This window comes from Rhopalosiphum padi, chromosome 4, assembly GCF_020882245.1.
Source record: "Rhopalosiphum padi isolate XX-2018 chromosome 4, ASM2088224v1, whole genome shotgun sequence".
Lineage (NCBI taxonomy): Eukaryota > Metazoa > Arthropoda > Insecta > Hemiptera > Aphididae > Rhopalosiphum > Rhopalosiphum padi.
This window is the reverse complement of record NC_083600.1, coordinates 32,070,112-32,092,763: the sequence shown is the minus strand read 5'-3', so window position 1 is coordinate 32,092,763 and position 22,652 is coordinate 32,070,112. Positions and strand designations below refer to the sequence as shown.

The 22,652-nt window shown below is 24.4% G+C and overlaps 1 protein-coding gene across 2 annotated transcripts in view; it reads right to left on the bottom strand.

Annotated features, from left to right (window-relative positions):
* LOC132930767 (uncharacterized) overlaps nt 1–11,382 on the bottom strand; it is an 83,332-nt gene extending 71,950 nt beyond the window's left edge. Inside the window, exon 1 of one of the 2 annotated variants that reach the window (XM_060996810.1) lies at nt 11,026–11,382. In XM_060996810.1, the coding sequence (XP_060852793.1) occupies nt 11,026–11,122 (97 nt within the window). In that variant the 5' untranslated portion in view covers nt 11,123–11,382. The remainder of the gene's footprint in view (nt 1–11,025) is intronic. The other variant, XM_060996811.1, reaches the window with a different exon arrangement.
* Nucleotides 11,383–22,652: the final 11,270 nt, after the last annotated feature.

The following is a 22,652-nucleotide window of genomic DNA, read 5'->3' as shown; positions in this document are numbered from 1 at the left end:
AATTGGGTTCACTACATTAAGTTATCATAAAGAAATAAATGTACAATATAAAATAGCATATCAATAATAATAATGACTTTACATAGAATCTGTAAATGCTATTGACGTTGTTTGACAACGAATGTCAATACATAACAGTTCCTAAATTATTTAATATTAATTGGTAAGTCTATATCAAAACAGTATTTATTCTAAAATACATTTTATTTGTAATTTTTCATCACGAAGCACATTTCTAAATATAATCAGTGCTAAGTACAAGATGATATAATATGAGCATACGTATAATATATAATATTATTATTAACAATTTATTATTGATTAAAAAAAAAATATTGAATTTATTCATTATTCTCATTAACACCACACCCAAATGTATTTAATTCCATCTTAGAAATACGAAATATAATGAATTTACGCTCAGCAGCTTTCCTATAACTATCATATTTTTTCGTTATTTTTAGTACAAAAATTAATTGACTTATTATTATATAATTATTGGTATCGAAAAAGCATCTCCACAAAACACAGGACATTTTGTAACCTTTATCTTTAGTTTTGATAATAGGGTAATTCAATATTAAAACTAACAAAAATAAACGTGAACTACTAAATGAAAATTTTCTATATTAATAATACGCACTTGTAATAAATAGAGACAACAAATGCGGGGTATTGACTACTCTTAAATATGTAAATATGACGAAATCTTCTCAAACTCTTAAAAAATTTGTTAATTTATTATATTCAAATTGTATGTTCTGAAAATATTTATCAAAAACAATAAAGTTTAATAATTAAATCATTTTAATATAAATCGATAAGGTTACATGCTTAAGCATCTTTAACTATTATAATTCATATTATAATTAAAATATTAATTAATTGTTAGTCATAGGTAACTTGTCTTATAAATTAACACATTTCATACTTTTGATATCGAATATTTTTGTTGTTTTTCAGATATTATAAATGTAATGTTATTTTTACGGTTATAGTTAAAATAATTTTTATCAGCCATAGGTACATATTTTTTTTTAAATATTTGTAAACTGTAATAGATATATTAGGATGGTAGTTCTAGTTCTAAGATAGTCGCACATGTTGTTTCCGTCTTACATATATACAACATAATAAATTTGAGTTCAGTAAAACTAACTCATTTTGTGTTGTTAGTTTTAATATTAGAGTGAATTTACCTATAATCAAAATTAAAGGTTAAAACATTATCAGTGTCTTAGCATTAGTTGTTTCCGATATTTTAATTTTTAAACTAAATTTAAGTATTATATCAATATTTTACATACTCATATCTTGATTAAAAATTAAAATATTGAAGAAAATCAAATGCTACAGCACTGATAATGTTCTAACCTTTAACTTTGATAAAAGGTAAATTTATTCTAAAACTAAAAATACACAATGAGTTCTACTGAACGCAAATTTATTATATTGCATATGTGTAAGACTATACAATACATGCGAGTCGCGAGTGCTCTTAAATGATTATTATAACATTATTTGAACAAGAGTAAGCTGGTAAATTGAATATAAGATATTATTGTATTACATTAGATGTTAGTCTATCTTATGTTAATCCATGAATTAAAGGCCTCAAAAGTTTATTTCACTAGAATCTAAAGAAAATTTATTTTTATAGGCAACTTCATATACATTTTGCTATCGGTCAAGGCATTTTGTTAGTCGTAAATATTTTAATTAGAGTAACTATCAGTAGTTTGTTTATTTATTTATTTTTTTTTAATACAATATAAATAATTGAGTCGTAGAGTCACCCAACTACAGTACTAGCGTCTAGCACATACGAATCTTTAATTGTATGATCACAAAAACACTATTCAGAATACAATCATACACTTCACACATCGTGTAGCAGCTATACCATTTGTGTTAAGGTAGTTAAATAAAAATGTATAGTATATGATGCGTAATATCTACTAATATTTTGAATTTGTTTACTGAAGCACAAATAAAAAATATGACAAAATAATGGAATAAACATAGATAGAAAAACATTATAAGGTATGTTGATAAAAATGGGATATGACGGGGTTAAGTAAAAATATTGTACGAAGTAACGTAAAGAAAATGTAAAAAATAATTTCAGTTTAGTACAATCATGAATAGAAGTGTGCACAGAATGATTGATTGATTGATTATTATTTCAATATCAAGTCGATAGAAAAAAAATCACGAAGATTGATGTAAAATGATGGTTAGGTAAGGTAAAGTAAGGTGTATTTTTTTTTTTTTGAATGAGAATGTGTAAAAATATTCAACATTTTTAAGTAAAAGAAAAATGCAATGAGATTCACATAAAATATTATAAAATATCAAACTATTCAAAAATTATGTCAATGTTATAAAAATAAAAACGAATACTTTGTTTAACATTTGAAACCAATGTTTAGTATACTTACATTCTTTATTTAACGAATAGACATCGCACAAAAATATTAATTTACTTTTAATCCTTAAATTTTTGTATTTAATATGATAAATATTCACAATTTTTAATTAATAAATTATTATAAAGATTTAAAATAATATAAGCAGAAACTAGTGAAGATAGAAAAAAACCACAAAAATGTGCATTTTGTACAATTTTGGATAGCTGCATCAATGTGTATATTGTATATGCTCAGATAATTCGGATTTCTTCATTTTCACTTACCCGGTTAATTAGCATTTTCTAGACATAGTGTATTTTTGATATATATATTTATTATTATATATTATAGACATTTGACATTTTCAATTTGTATTAGTTTTATTCTATAAACGTCAATAACAAATTTTTCGCTGAACAAACATTTTGAAATTTAATACAAGATTTCACATAATAGTTTTTATTATAGCTATATAACAATTTTTAAACATATGTAGGAATGATTTTTTTCTTAAGCACTTAAAGTTAAAATTTTGACGACAAACATTTTCAAATTATCATTTAGTCAAAAATGTATGAAATGTTAAATTCCTATATCTTTAGAATTGAATTATATTTTATTCACACAGTTACACTTTAAAATATAATATTTTTGACAAAAATTAATTCAACCTAAAGTATTTCTAATAGTAAAATGAATTACCATAATAGCAATATAAATATATCATAAAGTATACTTAGTAATATAGGCTGACAGATTGTCTTCGCTCAGAATCGTTTATCATATGCTATGATTTATCATTGAATTTAAATTTAACACATACATTACAGTGACTTACTCAATGACAAGTTACACTCGACACCTAGTCAAGCAGTTTCCTTCTTCCCCACCTTTTTTCATTGGTAAATCTTGAATATTTTTTTACTTAGGATATTAACTATTAGGTGCAGAAAAGATTCATTTTTTTTAAATTCTCCTCTTATTATTTACATTGCTGATTCACAGGTTCAAAACATTTATAGTTCAACAAGTTTAAATAATAGATCCTGTATACCAAGTAACTAGTATAAATTATTTTTTAATTTTATTACAAAAACAAAACATTGAATTTTTCTTATATCGAATTATATTATACCCATTTCTAAATATATACTTGTATTTCTGTACTCTGAAAAAATACCATGTTTGACAATAATACTGATGAAATAAATGTTTAAAAAAATTATTAAATTCATAAAATTATACCTAAAGTGTCGTTTTAAAAGCAATATAATTTATAACATGAATACCATCCATAATATATGTGGAAAATTGATTAATAATTATTTTCTTAAAATAAATTTATGGCAAATAAATCAAAAAAATTATAACAAAATATTATGTATCTTGGATATAAAAAATATTACAAGTTTTTTGATTACATTTAGGCAACTAAATAAAATATGTACGTAATTTTATATACTTTCAGAACTATAACTCGTCTCACCGGCCTTTAGGTAATACCAAAAGCTTAGTTTCTTGGCGGATAAAATCGACGAAGGCCCATAAATTGTTATTCTCAAAATGTAATAGCTGTCATCTTCAGCACCTTAGTGTTAGCGACAAAATAACGTTTCTCTTAATATTATTTTCAAACTCGGTATTGTGTAGTTGGTAACCCAAAACGGTTACATTCTATGATCGTATTATATATAGTGTGTAATTTATATGTGTATATAAAATGAATACTGCCAACACAGTAGGTATAATTGTCATTTGTCGAAATGGTTCTACTATTGTGTATTGTGTCTTGTTTTAGTAATTTAGAAATTATCACTACTTCTCGGGATATAGATTTTTTTTCACATTAAATATCCAAAGTATAAAAAACTTATTGTATTACATATATGTATTAAAAAAAATCTTCCAGAATAATATGCAAATAAATTGTCGTACTATCACTAAATTATTAGATTTCATAACAAAAGATATGCCTATCTGAATAGAATGCAATGATGCAATACGAATTGTAAAGTAATTGAGGCAGGACGAGAGAAGCAAAACGTTCTATCCATAAATAATCCATAGTTTAGAGACAATTTTTTAATTTTAATTCCTCTTAAACTATTTGTCGGATTTCAATGAATTATAAACTGCATTTTTGAATATAGTTAAAAATTACGACGGTGTTGAAAAGTTTAATGCATATTTGAATGTTTAAATAACCAACGTATTATAAATTATTACCTATAATATAAAAATATATTTTTTTATAGACTTTTTAACAGCTTTATAAAGTGACAACCATACTATATAAGTACCTATCACTTTTATAATAATCGTGTATCTGCAAAAAAAAATACAGGATGTTCTACTGTTATAATTGAATTGTTATTAGTGTATTATAGCCAGAAATGAGATATACTTAGTTAAAAAAATAATACTAAAAAGTCAACGAAAAAAATGTTATACTACTAAACATTTACCTTTTACCGTTTCATGTATCTTGAATAAATAGGTACTTGGGTTTTCTTATCTGTAGACCTGTAGTAAATGGGAACTAGAATAGTTTTTAAATAATTTTGATATATTACAATTTAGAATACATTATATCATTATATGATACTGTACTCCGGTTTAGAGAAAAGATATTAGTACATATATTATATTGCTTTTCAAACAATGTACAATCTTTTCGATGTTACGTCGATGGGCTATTCAAAATTAACAACCTATATAATAATATAGTAGTAATTTGGTTTAAAGTATTTTTAAGTTATTTTTTCCGTAAAATACTATTGCAAACGAATAATAATTCGTTCATTAAGTAACAATAATTATATTTTTATATATTATATACTCCATTTTATTATACATTTTATTACCATATATAATTTTGTGACATTATACTTTTAAAATGTATTTTAATATTGATTTATGGATTGTTTGTTTATAAAATATCAAAGCATACTTAAAAACAATGTATTAAGTATTTAAAACTAAAATGTGTATCTTAATATTTACACAAGCTGCATAATAAAATAATAATATTGCATAATATTATCTTCTATATACAAAAAAAAAAATCACCATGTCAATAACTATAATCAATAGGTATAAGTAAATTATTGCATTGCGATTCATTACTTATTACTGTGAAAATTCAATCAGTCTAAAATAATCCTTGTATTTGTATTTATAAATGCATATTATTACGAGCATAATAATAGATACATGTCCATTAAAATCTTAATTTATATAACATCTAAGGACGTCAAGCATATTGTTAGTATTTGTACGTGATTGCAGATTGTTCTTATATTTTTGATTATGATTAAATATTTAAATGTAAAACACTAAATAATGCATACATTTTTCTTCATTAGGTTGGTACTAAATATGTTATTATAGCTTCATAATTTAGATGTTGAAAAGGGTATAGAAATATTTTACGGACGTCGCATGTTAGGTCACTCTTTTGGGTGGGTCTCAGGTAATTATATTATATTTACAAAAAGCTATTATTTAAAAGATGATTCAGAACAACCTTTGATATAAACTACTGTAATCACATTTTTAAATTATTAAAATACTAAAAAATTATTATTTTGTAAAAATATGTCCAAGTTTGTAAATTACATTTATATTGGATTAATATTAACAAATACCTAAACGTTTATTTTAGTTATATATTAACTTATATATTAAAATTAATTTAATTTTCATATATGTTGAAAATTATAAGACAGAAGTAAATTTAGATAAGAGGTAGATGATATGGTTTGTACAACTATTGAAGACAATAATTTATATGAATAAAAAGAAAAAAAATTTAATGAAAATTACTTATTTTTATTTGAAATCTGCAAAGTGGTTTATAAAACATATACAAATACAATAGATGACAATTTATTATTACGTTTTGAAATATCTATAACTTACATATATTTAATATTTATATGAGTTGCAGAACAAAAAACGTTTAGGAGTTTGATGTTTGATTATATCAATGAATACAGAACAAAACTATATGGATATAACAAAAGTCGCTAATGACAAAGTACTATAACGATTGTGGAAATATTGTGGAAGTCGTTAGTAGTATGAATAAGCAAAAGATAAGATATCTATGTCACACTACAAGAAAAAAAATAAAATAAGAATATACCATGTTAATACTTTATCGAAAAGTAAAAAGGAAACGATCCTTTAGCTTGCTTATCAACAAAAGAATTTTTATAATTCATAAAATATTTAAAAAAAATAACATGGATATATATATATATATTTGAATATTAAATCATCGATATGCAGTTTTTACCAGCTATAATGGCTTATATAAATTAACAAATCATACTATAAAATATTTACCTACCTATTAACTAAGACAATTTACTGATACCTAATAAACATCAACCTAACCATCATGAAATTCTTTTAAATTTTTATTTTTTTCTCCACCTAAATTTAGTACAAATACCTAATTAAAACAAAAAAATTGTTTTTTTATAATCAAAAATTAAGATAAATAAAAATACATATTTTTTGGTATACCTATTTGAAAGTATAAATTCATTTTGAATAAAATCAAAACAGTCAAAACCACGGGCTGATATATTATAATTTATGTCCAGTTTGAAAGGTTTTTCATTTATGCAATTTCTAAAGAAATGTAAATATTAAATCCAAAAATATTCTTAAATATTAAACCTATTCAAATGACTATACAGTAAGTGTATTATATAAAAGTTCGCAGTTTATAAAGAATGTTTAAACATATTCATGTATCTGAACTACATTGGTTCTAAGTTATGAGGTTGATGCAAAAGTTATCAAAACGCCATGATACGACGACTCTGTAATAAAAAATATATTAGAAGTATAATCATTTCACTCAATAGAAGAATTCATTTTATGAGAAAAATTTAAATATACGTTAATACACTGTGTACTCAACAACTTTAGTCACTTTAAATGTATTCTTAGAAAAATTTTGTAAACATAACATTTATATAAATATTTAACTCAAATTTAAATTTCATAAATGTTTAATAAATAAAATATATTCTCACTGCAAATATAAAACACAACATATTTTGTACAATATTTTTATCATATTATGAAAACTAAAATGGTTCATTGACACTAAATTGAAAAATTAAGTATATCATGTATTTATATACGTGCCATTAAATGGCTATATTTGCTAATTTGAAATATTAGAATTATCGTTCATTACAATTTATATTACTGTATAGCATTTACCACTTTTCATCTAAAAATAATTCTGTATATTTAGTGTTTACATTATCTGCAATAGCAAATAAGGTAATATATGCAATAAAATCGGACTTGGAATTCAAACAGCATCAATATATTTGCGTACCTACCCAATGGCTATTTTTAATGTAAAATCCTCTTATCTATACATCTACATAACCGTTTTTAACTATTGATGAATCAACTCGGACTTTAATAAGTTCAAAACTTTTTTTTTTCTAAAAACAATATTATTTAATATCGTTTGATATCGTTTTTTCATATTAGGATAGAAACCTACCTGCATACAAATAACAAGGAGATGTACATTTTATAGTTATAATATATTATACAATAACTAGATATAATTAAAAAATCAGCATTAAGCATTAGCGTGTATTTTTTTTATAATTTTTTATTATAAATAACAATTTAAATTATATTGTACAGCTAAAATATTAGGTCAATGTTGAAAATATTGTTAAAAATGTCCTACAATCTACTTAAAATAATATGCATTAATACTTAATAATTGATAATATTTGAAAATTTAAACTAAAATTGATAAACTATAGGTACTATGTAGTATGCATTATATTATTTACTAACATACGATTTAATTGATGCATTGTTTTACTATTGATAATATATAAAATATATTATATACCTATTATGTACATCTAAATGCCAAATGGCTTAGTATAATATTTTATAAATGCATTTAAATTAAAATTATAAGTAAGTTATTGCTTTGCTATAATTGAATATTATTCAACGATGAAAGTATGAAATAAATAAATTTAAAGTGAATAGCTAAATATAATTGTGAATAAAAATTTAAAACGATTAGTAATCATATAGCACGCGTTCAATTTTTAAGTATTAAACAATTAAAATGTTAGCTATCATTAAAAATTATTTGTCATACTTAATAATACACACCGATATACAATTTAAATTAGTTGAGACTTACACTATTTTTCACTTACATGTTATGTAACAATAATAATTAAACTTATCTAATCACTGCAAATTGTACACGAGTACATTTTTTTGTTTACTTTTTATTATATTAATACGATATATAATTTTCAATGCTCGTGTACTGTGTAGCATACTTAATGCTACCGACCATACTTTATTGATGTAATTCTACTTATTTGTTAATTGTTATCTACTGGAAAATATAATTACCGGTTTTATTCTTATATTATATTATGTTATATTTCATTTTATTATTCAAGAGTACCCGTGACATAAGTCATCACGATAAACTATATTAATGCTCATACAACACTATAATACCCATTATAATAACTAGTATAGGTACATTCAAGATGCAACAATATATTAATTTTTCTGTAAAAACAACTTAATATTAAGTCTAACAATATAATAAACAATTTTAAAATACTTGAAAATGATAATCATTAGTATTACATTAAGTAAGTTTTAGATTGATAAATTGTAATTAACCAGTAGGTAGAATAAAATTTATTTTTTGTATGGATCTTGGCATAATTAAGAGTACTTGCCTAATTCTCCCATATAAATATTAGTATTATTTATTTTTCACTTTGTTTAACAAATAGTATTAACAATATTATAATAAACATATATTAATTTAAACAAAAATTAATAATAATTTAACTATTACTATTGATTTTTAATTTCATTATATTATTATTTATCGTTTAGTATGTATTTTTTATCTATACACTTTAATATGTTTATTATGTTTAATTGAAAATAAAAACAATACGAGTTATTATGCCGCCTTTTATAATTTACCATGTGCCTAGTATTTTACAAGATATTCATGTAATAAATTAAATTAAATAAATAAAATATAACGGCTTAAACAATTTCAATTCAATTTTACACAGTATTTAATCCATTATTAGCTTTTTAATGTAAATTTGATTCTTGTGCACTATGAATATAATATACACACAGAATAATTAAAAAAAATGCAATGATTCCATAACTTAATAAAAATATTCCGTAAAAATAGGTACATATACTTTAAATAATAGCTAACGAACGTACACGAAAAGAAAAATCTATTCAATAATCGTTTACCTTCTGGCCTACGTAAAAAAGTAACAATTTGCACTAGTAAGCAAACAGTTTTTTGATATTTGTAATCCCTTTGATTAACATTTAAAATTATGTATTGATGTTATCTTATTGAGTTTAAATTGATTGAAAACTAACCTTGTCTTTATTTTGTTTGTTTATAATTTACATTGTAATGGCTTTTTAATTTACATACAAAAGTATAAAATAAACATGCTAAGTATAAATATTTTTTTTTAAATTCAAAATTTTTTTGAACTTCTTTAGTATTAAGAAGTTTATACATAAGTTAAACGTTAAACATTTTAAATAGCAAAATCACCACAGTGCCTAATTAATTGGTTTGAATAAATAAAAATATTTATCATCTATTCATAAGTTAATAATATTTTTTTAATAAGTTAATGTTTAAAATGATGTTTAGCAGAATTCTCTTTAAATAGTTCAATTACTTATATCTATAATAATGGTATCAAAAATTAAAGTAAAACAAATTATTTAACATAATGATTTTCTGAGTAAAACTTATGTGATTGTCACTTAATTGACTTCCCAAATTGCTTAAAGTATTAAAGAAATAAAAAAATAAAGCTGATTTATTTTAAATATTTATTATTAACAGTTATATAAAATGTGTTTAATTAAATTTTTATTTAATACCTACCCACAGTATCAGTTGTTTTTTTTCGTATTAACTTAATAAAAAAAATTAGTGAATTCCTCATCTTCATGAACTTATAATATATATTAATAGTATATAATATCTATGACTTCAGAAAAATTAAATTAATTCAAAATAAGTTTATGTTAAAATATAATCATCATACTGATGTACTAATACATTAAATCTATTCAACATTACTACGTTATATCATCACACATCTCTTAAAACTCGTATACCTATATTCAAATGAATATTTATATCACGTATTAATTAAATAATTTGTAATTAGTATAATGACTTAAGATATATTACTATATTAGTACAATTCATACTTTCAATACTTTAGTTCCCTTTAAAATATTCAGCATACTAATAACTAACAAGTTATATTGTGCTAGTATGATAATTAATTATAACAAATATCAACGATATATCATACTCGGTGACATTAGAACTATGTGCTTTCGAACGGACAAGCGTGACGAAACGTTAACACAGTTGTTCAATTTAATATTATATGTTGTTGGTTACGTATTAGCTGTAGACTTGTAGTATAATACTTGATGATTTATATGTTCATACACAAAATGATATCGAAACGAAATCACACTATATATATATATAGCCACTTACCGATGACGAACGGCATTAGAGCGGCGGTACACCACCAACACCACCAAGTCGTGATCGTCAGTCCACCGCGGGATGCGGTCGTCTTCGTCATCGTCATCCGGCGGGCATCGAAAAATCGAAAAAATAATAATAAATGTAGATTCAAAAATATCGGAAGTAACAGGCCAACGGGCGAAGGAAAGGCGTTCAAATCTCAGCAGCGATCAGCTAGTCGGATGTGCGTAAATCACGACCATGTGTACCGGACCGATTTGTTATACGAGACGTGGATCAAGCATGGGCTCTTACACGACACTGCCAGCCGAGAGCTACTGCTACTGCTGCTGTCGACGACGACGATGGCGGCGGCGACGATGGCGAAACTATATGGGTGCGAAATGCCTGCATCCTCACAACTACAACACACTGCCCCTAGGTCCTGGTACACAACCCCTCGAGGGGTGTTTGTACATACAGGGTTGTTTTACCCCCCCCAAATATTATAATAATATCTATTAATGTAGATTAATGTACTATTATTATAATCTTGATGTATATATAAACAGATGAATATGTTTATTATAATTGTCTTTATGGTTTTATTTACTAACACGATGACAAATAGACGTAATATTTCACGTGATCGTAATTATATTGGGCGATTAAATATAACAATAATGAAATTAAATTGAGTATTATACCTATTTGACTAGGCAATAGGCATAAAGCGTAGTTTAACGATTTAATGAATAATTTTCAGAACATAACACCAAGTACATAAAAAGCAATAATTTAATCAGATATTTATAGTTACATAAAAATCGAATTTCTCACGAGTAAGTTTATTATAGTTATAAGTATTTAAAGGTAAATGTTTTATATTGTTTTGCAATGACATTTAATTAAGTGAAAATTATTTGTTCATAATACGAGTAGCTATTAATTTTACTTGATTATGATAGAAAAATATACAATTCAATTCAAAGAAAGTAAACTTCCACAAACTTTCTTGCTTAGAAGAAAAATTAGGTAATACTTTTGATAAAAACACTCATAGAATTAAATATGTGTATATCTTATAAATATAACTCATAGTTGATAAAATAACTTCTTTATTTTTAAATTAAGATATTTAATTCAAAACCTGTGAGTATAGCTGTCATTTCAAAATAATAATCTATACCCATACAATTTTATTGCAACTATATAGCGTATGTTGCCAAACGCCCAAACTAACTTTTGGATTTTAGATTAAACCCTTTAATAGAGTAGAATAATAAGTTATGTCTACATTAATTTCGGTAATTATATATTTGCGATCATTGGAAAAAAATAAATAAAAATAACAACAGGGTTTAAAATAATTTCACCCAATTCTTTATATTATAACTTAGAATAAGTTTTTTTTTTGTAACTAAATATTAGCTATTATATTATCAGAATTAAAATAAAAAGCGAAAAACAATTAACTTGACATTGAATATTTTATAATGTTGAACATTCACGTTTCTATAAACAGTATATAAACCATAGTTACGTGCCTGCATACGCATTAATGTTTCAAGTGATTTTAAAAATAACAAGCAATGAAAAAGAAATATTACAACCCTGTACCAAAAATATGTCACGGCTTTTCAAAAGTTCGAATGCAACACTCCATGTATACTGTTCAGTGTTCTGTATGTACATATGTATGTATAGTGGTATTCCATAGGGATGTACACATTTTGCCACAAACAATCTCTCGTGTAGGCGAAACACAAGTAGTAAAGCTACAGTAGGTATACCTACTACGACAACACCTGTCAGATTGTAGAAACCAAATTACGGCTTCTTGTCTTATCATACGTCATAGTTTTGGTCCTTTCTTGTATTTAACTACCTACTAAATACCAATTTCAACGTCATGATTATAATTTACGAAATTCTCACTTACAGCAATGAGTCTTTGAATCACGAAAACAACTATGATTAGTCAATAGTCAGTGTATAATATAAGTATTAAATTATATTATAATTATTATATATGTTTAATGTATAATGTATATTATGATTAAGGTTAGGACTTAAATAGAAAATTATTTTTTTAGTGGTGCTCTGGAAAAATTTATTCCAAGTACATAATTCAATTCATGTAAATAGCAGACACTTCAAAAATGAAAATAAAAAAAAAAATTATATACTTATTATTAATGTAATACCCCCAATCACAACCAATGACCAATGCAGTAGAGATCATGTAATTACTTAAAATAAAAAATAAAATAAAACTTTCATTTTGTAATTTTAGTAATTTAAGTCATTCATTAATTTTCAGTATACGTCTATACTTAATACATTTTTTATTTTTAAGTAATTCAAAATATTATCTCAAGGAATTATATTAGGTTTAATGCAAAGCTCACAAAGGTATAAGGTATAATAGTAGAATGTAGAATTTAACATAATCTCAACTTATTAATGTATATTTAAAATTAATATTGAATAACATAGCTGTAATAATGTTATTCACCGATAAAAACCATCACCAAAAAATCATTCTTGGTTTTTTTTTTAACCTTAGGTGTATTAAACTTCTTTAAATATCAAATAATTTATTAAATTATTTTAAATCAATTTTAAAGAATTTTTTATGCCACAAATCAATTTAAGTAATTGTTCAGAAGGTTTTTTGATAGTTTTTTAGTGTCCCAACCATGATCCCAGAAACAATTATTCAATCATTTTAATAATTTTAGCAGGAAATTCAATATGTTTTAAACAAATTATTTATAAAAAAAAATGTATTTATAGTCAGCATTGGACATTATTTATTATTCATTTTTAAAATGTATATGTGTGAATTAAAACTGTAAATTAAAACACAATTTTTTTATATTTTTTAAATAATACAATAAGAAAATTTTAACAATAATAGTATTGTATAGTTAACACCAAAACCCATTTTAAGAGCACATTTATCTTAAAAACTATTCAAGTTTAAAATGCATAGTACTATATGTTAACTATTTTAATTTTTATGACACTTAACTACATTCTGAGCCTGAATACGTATAAATCAAATCTATAAAGAATTCAATCACACTGACGGATTTGATAATGGTTTCTGATCAATTTCAAGCATGATTACATTTATACGTAATTATGTATACGAATGAAGAACTACAAAAAATACGATTTATGGTAGAAAGATTTTTATTTTAAATATTCTACTATAGAAAAAAAACTAAAAAGTGTCAAATGTTGTCAGTTTTACATTAGACTACAATTTTATTATTCGGTTGATGGAAAATTTGATTACGCGTAATAATTCAGAGGGGATTTATCGTAATCAAATGAAGTATTTAATTAAATTAATATACGATATACATGAACACAGAATAAGTGTAATTATTTGAAATTTATTCAACTGGCAAATTTTTTTTAAATATTTTCAATCTGAAACAATGTTATTTTTATTTTATTTAGGAAAATTATTATTAATTTCATAGTTTATTAATAATGGTTTAAAATAATTGTTTCCTTAGTTAGGTATTACCTACGTGATAAAAATCCAAAGACACATGTTTTTTGAATTATTAATGCAACACTTAGTATTCAATAAAATAATAAATATGAAATATAAAGTGTGTTTTCACTGAAGTAACATAAGCCAAGCTATCAGTTTGCCGACTGTTTACTAATATGAGTGATATGACATATCATATATGACGTTTGTTTATAGCATAGAGTGTTACTCTATGGTTTATAGCCAAAACGATCGCAAAAGAGATTTCTATTAAAAAATATTTTACCGGGGATACCAGAAACATTAAACCATTGAAAAAGTCGGTTAGTGATAGAAGCAAACATTTTAATAAACATTAAACAGTTTTGACAAAAAAATATCGCTAAAACGATTTTTAGTAAACCGTTTGTTCTCGATACCTCCGCGAAAACGTGCTTATCATATTTTATGTTATATATGTACTTATAAAAATGTCCAATACCATTTACACACATATTAATACATTACAATATAGTCAATAAATAATTATCATTCTAATGTAACATATACTAACTTACAACTTACTATAGTAAGTACTGTACTAATATAATATGTAATATTAACACATAATATTATGATCGATTGAAAAGTTTAAATAACTACATTCTACACTATATTATAGATCATAGTATAGAACTATAGATACTCGAATTTAAAAAAAACACTCCGTAAATATAGGTAACTTCAAGTAAAATGTTGTGATGTCCATAATCACATATCTTAACATGATCTTGAAACTTGATAAATTATTGAATGCAATGATAATGCCTAATGTTTTTTTTCTTCAAAAAAAAAAGACCACTATATCACTTCAATGGAGATAATGTACGAGTGCATGTCACGTATTTTGTGAGCAAATATTTTATTTATGCTTATATAACATAAAAAGAACACACACACACGAATATACCATCGAATGTTCATGGCAGCAGTATTATGTCAAAGTCAAATATGAGTTAGTTTAAAAGCTACTGCAGCTATTCAAGATCCTCAAGATGAGGAATGTTAAGAAAATAAAATGATAAGCTCGACAATAAAATATAATTTAAGGTATTTTTTCCTTAGATAAAACTAAATGTTGACAAAATGAGTACATCAGTAGTTTTTAAAATTATTGAGTCTTATTAAATCAAAAAAGTAAAAATGTAGGCAAGTGAGTAACGCTCTGTTGTATTTTAGATATCGAGTAGTGGGTCACTATTATTATAGTATTATGAATGGTGACAAATTTGATTTCAATATCTATATTATCATTGTATACGAAAAACGATTTTGAACAGAGATGGTCTGTCATCAAACATATTTTTTGATATGTTTTTTTGAACACTGTAGCTATATTATAATTATATTAGAGTAATTTATCTTATTTTTAGTATTACAATAGGTTGATATAAATGTTTCCAAAAGTATTCTATTAATTTTATTATAAGTATTTAATAGAGATGTAAGCTCGGTAAATTTTTACCGAGTAAATTTACCAACTATTTTTTTACCAAAAAAATTAGAATGTGACACCTCAGATTAAACGTCGTAACGAGATGAATATTCAAACATATCAATAGAATGGAATAATTGATAAACTTAAAACGTAAAAGTTCAACATGCCCACAACTACTGATAATGTATTACCATAATATATAATATAAATCTACAACTATATGCTATTAATAAATTTTATTTTATTATTAAATTATATTTTTAACTATTTATATAAAGATAACTAGGAAAAAGGACAAATAAAATTAAAAACTAGAATTTATTTTGATTTTTGATTTTTGGTGTTAATGTACCTAATGATTCTGATTTAATTAATTTGCAATTTATTTTATAGGTACTTACATTTTTAATATTTATGTACAATGTACATTTCACATATAAAATAACTTAAAATATAAATATAAAAGTCAATAATACACTCAAAGGTACTTATAGAGACTAGAAGTTTGGAAAGAACGGAGAAGACGAAATCAATCGTTTAAGGAAAGAAATTTGTTACGAAGATGAAAACAACAGGTAAGACGTTGATCAATGATAATGTCTATGTAGCGAATGCACTCCTCGGATGGCAAAGTTTACTCGTTTAGGGTAATAGGTGGGCATTTTCTCTTCCAAAATATGAAGGTGCAGTGTATAGGTTTTGATTCATTTATTTTCACTCCCTACTCCTTGTACCATTCTCAAAAAGGGAGAGATACTCTTGGATGTATGAGGAAGCAACAGTTGGATCATGACTATTAGATACTAAAGCTATTCATCGGCAAAGTCACCTATAAGACTATAGTAAGTATCATGATTTTATCAGATATGGAAATGTTAAATTACAGAGGAGCGATGACTGTGCCTTATGGGACTTCTACTTTAATTGGTTTTGGTAAAGAGGTAGATGAGCCACAACGCCCATAATGTACCGAAAATAAGCGATCTTCTAAGTAAAACTTAAATATTAGGTAGTTATTAAATAAAGTAGTATGATTTTCAATTTTAACGTCCAAATTTAAATTTAAAATGTATACAAACAAATTGTCCTTTTATTTTTTAGATCTAGTATAATTTATACTTTAAAACTACTAATATAGAATATTTTATCTACCTAAGTTTTCAAAGCTTATAGTAATACAAATTTAACATTTATACATTCTTCACTACATAATAAGTCGCATTTTACATAATTCTCACAAGTTATGCATAAATAAATATCTTTCATATTTTTAAATAGCTATAACAACAATTGATATGGAACCTTATATACTTATTCAATTTTTCAACTTTTTGAACTTCCAAAAGAATTTTTATCGACATTTATAGAATATATAAAACTTAAACACATTCAAATTTTAAATTTTTATACAAGTAAAAATATTTAAAATAATATACTTACTTTGTATAGAAAATATATAAATTTCAAGTATCTATGGTTATTAATTTTGGAATTACAATAAAATAAGAAAATATAGCTGCAGCGAATCGTTCCTTTAGAAACTAAATAGAATGTTAATTGTGTTCATCTAAACATCTATAATTGTATATTGATGTATTTAATGACATTCAAATAAATATAGAAATAAACATACGTAGCAAAGAAATTATAAAAAAAGAAAACAATAATTAAAAAAAAAAATTAAAAGACAATAAAAAAAATGTTTTGTGAATGGAATTTGTTAAAAACAATTCATATACATTTAAACTCTGCGCATAATAAAACAATAAATAGTAAAATAGTAAATTATGACATAGCTTTTATATGAAAATGACAAAATTATTAATTTAATTAATTATTTTAAAAAAAATCCCGTTTTAGCCATGGGTGTAGGACGTAGGACGTGATAGTTTTTAGTCAGTAAAAATGAGAAGGAAAATGTGCATATATTATGATCCAAATTTTTCGGAGAGACCCAGTTAATCTTAAAACTATTAAAATCTAATAGGATTTAGTTTACCCAAATAAAATATATATATGACTCAGTTTATTAACGCAGATCTACACAATACCTACACATAAGTGACTAGGTACATAATAATAATTAGGTTAATTAGAATGTAATTTTATAAGTCACAGACAATTTATTAAAATTTTTCATTTAATGTTTCTGCCGGAGCCCTTGCACGTTACACATTGATTACAAATTATTTAATTTAGTTATTTATACAGTACATCTTAATAATAATTTTTTATGAAGTATATAATATATCACTTATAACATAATAAACATATACTGGATATTTTTAAAAGAGAAATTTTTTCTCTTAATTTAAAATCTTCATAGTCCATCTACATCAAACAGTAAGTCTTGATAACCAGTAAACACCAATTCAATCCAGGTTGATATAACTACTATTGTTTGTATTGATAAAATTATTTTACCTATGTTATTATTAATTATCATCTAAACTATAATTTTATTATAATACCTACATTATAGATAACTATCAATACTATACCCAAGTAAATATTCAATAATTTTTCAACACCAAATAATTACTTACTCGCCGCGCCACATTTTAATTTTAGAATAATTTTCCAAGAATAACCCTCTTGCGCGCCACCATTGATGGACTACAACATTAAAAAACCAGAATAAAAATAAAAACTATTGTATCCCCAAGAAACAATAAATTATTTTTAAATATTGAGAATAATATCATAACAATGTTTTTTCAACATTTAAAATGTGATAATAGCCAACATTGAGTTTTAAATTAAATCTTCAAAAAATATCTTATTGTGATTTTTTCTGATTACAAAATAATGCTTTTAAAACATTTTCATAGAATATTTATAAAAAAAAATATGACAATACATAATAGTTTTAAGTAAATTATTTATAACTTTATATATGGTTTTCGATTTTCTCTTCAATATTGAAGACTTGATCAAATTCACATGATGTTCATTCTTATAAACTAGTAAGTGAAAGCAAATGTCACCATCTTACTACGCCAACTGCCAAGAACTACAAATTGCACAAAAGTTATCACACACGTCCCTGGCGTCATTTAAAGGAAAACTCTTCCTTCCATCCATTTATTTTTGAGTCATTGTTATGAAATTTATATAAGTTCAAAAGCAATTAAAAATGAATGAAAAAACCCATAGACTGTTCAGAGAATTTTTAATTTTGACCTCCCAAAAGTACCAACTAGAATACTAGATCCAATTTGCTCCAAGAAACCTCCATCGAAGTGGATGATTAGATAATTTTTTCTAGTAGGAAAAATCGTGTCTTGAGATACAAAAAAACACACGCACACGTCATTGTAAAATCAATACACATTCATCGCTCCGCTCAAAATCTAAAAGGTAACTCGTTTAAAAAAAAAACAATGTGCTGATAATCCTGTAATCATAATTCGCAAAATAATATTATCAAATAATATTATTTTTTTAACCCAGATAATGCGATAACGTTGAAAATACGTCGAAATAAAAATGTTATATGAGGAAAAAAAAATATTTTTACACATACCTATCTTATAAAGTTATAAATAGGTATATGCGTTAAATGTATTACATTCTTTGTCTCGTTAACGTTAAATGATTTAATAATATATACTTTTTGAAGAGGCAAAATTATACCTTCCCCCTCCGAAAAAAATGTATAAATTTTAGGGTGCAAGTGGCCTCCTTACCGGTTTTACTCCTCTTCTCACAATAATTACACCGCGTTTATTACAATCACGTAATAATATTATTTCACTGTTGAACACCATTGTGGCACAAAAAGAACCTTGACGGTGCGCGTGTTCAATAATATTCGCTGCAAAATGCGGCTTTTACCTACTGCCTACCTATCCCGCTCTGAGGAGAAAAGTGAGCGTTTAATTTGTATAACTTGAAAAAGCTATAAGCATCACAACGGTGGTAAATTATTTCGTTTATTCGATTTAATTCATTCAGTGTGGCACAACTAATGATACTCTCTACCTATACACATTATATGTATAGAATGTTTTTCATTAAAATAACGACAGAGTTAAATGTTTTATACCTCTGCCCAGCCGTCGTATATAAATAATATTACATTTGAGAGACCGGTGACCATAAAGCACAATAACTAGATACATAATATTATAATATTTTTATAAAATTAAATTTTCAAATAATTTAGAAGAATAAAAAATAGGAATGTTTAGACTTAGATTATTATTTATCGTTTTAAAGCCCGGATGTGTACCTATATGTTTATTGCGTATTTTTTCCTTTTTACGTTTTTAGATTCTTATTAATTTAATTATCTTGAAAAGTCATATTAATTAGAAAAATTGTATTTTGCATATTTGACCCTGAGTACATATTTATTGCATAGGTAATTCAATGAAAAAATTATGCGCCGTCGCGAAAATTTCAGTCGGTCTATCTTAATTTAAGATACATATTATAATATTTATTATATATTATATAGGTGTATATACATTGTCTTTGTGACATATATACATTAGAGGTAGGTAGTTGAGGTAATCCTATCGTTTTAAAAGAACGACTGTAATCTTATCGTTATGGATGTAATAAATTAAATTTTATATTACCTACAGTGGTCACTGGTCAGCGGCTACAGGCTATGAAATTAAAGTTTAGCAAACTGTTCTATACAGTATACCCATGACTATGCTATCAGTTGACACTGACATCGTTTAGTTTTAAACAAAGGCCTAAAAGTATTAAGTAAAATTAATAAAGTATTATTAGGCGAAGAGGTTTAACTAGATGGAATCCAACAAAACCCAGTAATTTTAAGCTCTTTAAATAATATGCTCCAACAACTTCAGTTGATGTTAGTGATAATTCCCCATATATAAATACAAACATTTATTAGATAACAGATAGACGCCAATGTTTTACCGAAGAAAAACTTGAATGCTATTTAATAGTTTATTTTAAAAATAAAACAAGTTTTGATTTATATTTACTTATAATTTATAAACAAAAATATTTTAATATATTAATTTAACGTAAGTGTTTATACTTGTATTTGTTTATACCTACATAATATAATTTTTTTTTATTGTATATTTTAAAGATTTTTACTTCGTATTATATTGTGGCATATTTTGATATACCTAAATGTATAAAAATTTGTATACGTATAAACTAATCCACTTTACTAATAACTATTAACTATTATTAGGCAGTAACACATATTACAATAACAAATTAAAAATTGCAATATGAAACTACCTATTTAGATAAGTACCTATGTATAAAAAATACATACAAAAATATTAAAAATTCTCACAAATAATTTTATCGATTGTTTTAATTTTGAATTAAATATCTAAAATGCCATTAAAAATATTGTATCTATCTACAGTATTCTAATTTTTTAATTCCATATATTTCGCCCTATAACTTAGGAAGATAAAAGTATAAAAACTATAAAAGTTTAATTACTACTTTATTACTTTTAGTTATTATATTGGTAGGTAGGTTGTAATAAGATAACTAAAGCGTAACTAGGTGCTAAGTGTAATCATCGAAATATATGATACTGAACGCTGGTACACTGTACACTACTGGCAGAGAATACAGTGTGGAAAAAATTCCAGGGGGACTATCATGTCTCCATAAAGTCTTAAGCGTTCCATATATTATAATTTTATGTATTATGTCTAATACAGTAATGCAAATAGTATAATATGTAATGTATAAGCAATGATTTTATAACTCATCTCATTTTTATCCCTGAATAATGTTCATATTTGTAATTTATTTCATGAAAAATTTAAATCTCAAACATGAAACAATACAATTTTAAGAATAACGAATTTTTTTACAGATTTAATATTTTGAAAGAGAATATTTTTTCTCATAAATTCATAATATTAAGTTGTAAGTATTGGTTGTCATTTATTAAGAATAAAATTTAAAAAATCAACTTGACAAAAAATATTTATATCATAAAAATGTAGTATTTTTAGTGCATTAAATTACACAAGAAAAATTTCGTGTTGAACATGCTTAAAATACCATACATTCACACTTTACATTATTTAATAAAGAGCTATTAGAAAAAAAACTATCACAAATATTTAAATAGGGACATAGATTGTATTTTGTCTTATAAATGTTTAGGTATCATTAAATAACATCCATTTGTAAAAAATAAAAACCAAGAAGATTTAATCTCAACGGAATTATGAATTATATTGACTAATGTTTGAATATAATTAAAGTGTTCTGGCATACCTTACGAATAATTTGTTAAAGGGGACGCTTTTAACCACCATTAGAGGTAGAGTACTAGAGTCCCCTTGTGTCTCCCTTCACTTTAACCTCTGACTACTGATAGGTGCCAATTCATTTTTACAAAATGTTTAATTTTTAGTTATAACTATTTTAGAGTTTACATTATACTACAAAATGTATTCAATCCTATATTAATTTTATATTATTCACGAGTTTATATTTTTTTTATAACATTTTAAAAATATTCGTCCGAAAGCAATCTTTTGAACAATTTAAATTTTAAACTATCTTACATTTTATTTACCTACTTTAAAATAAACTGAGTTTAACTGAAATTAAATCGTTTAAATTATCATTGTTTTAAAATTGTTTATAATAATAGGTAGGTATGAGTTGTAATGTGTAGGGTGTAGAGTGTGG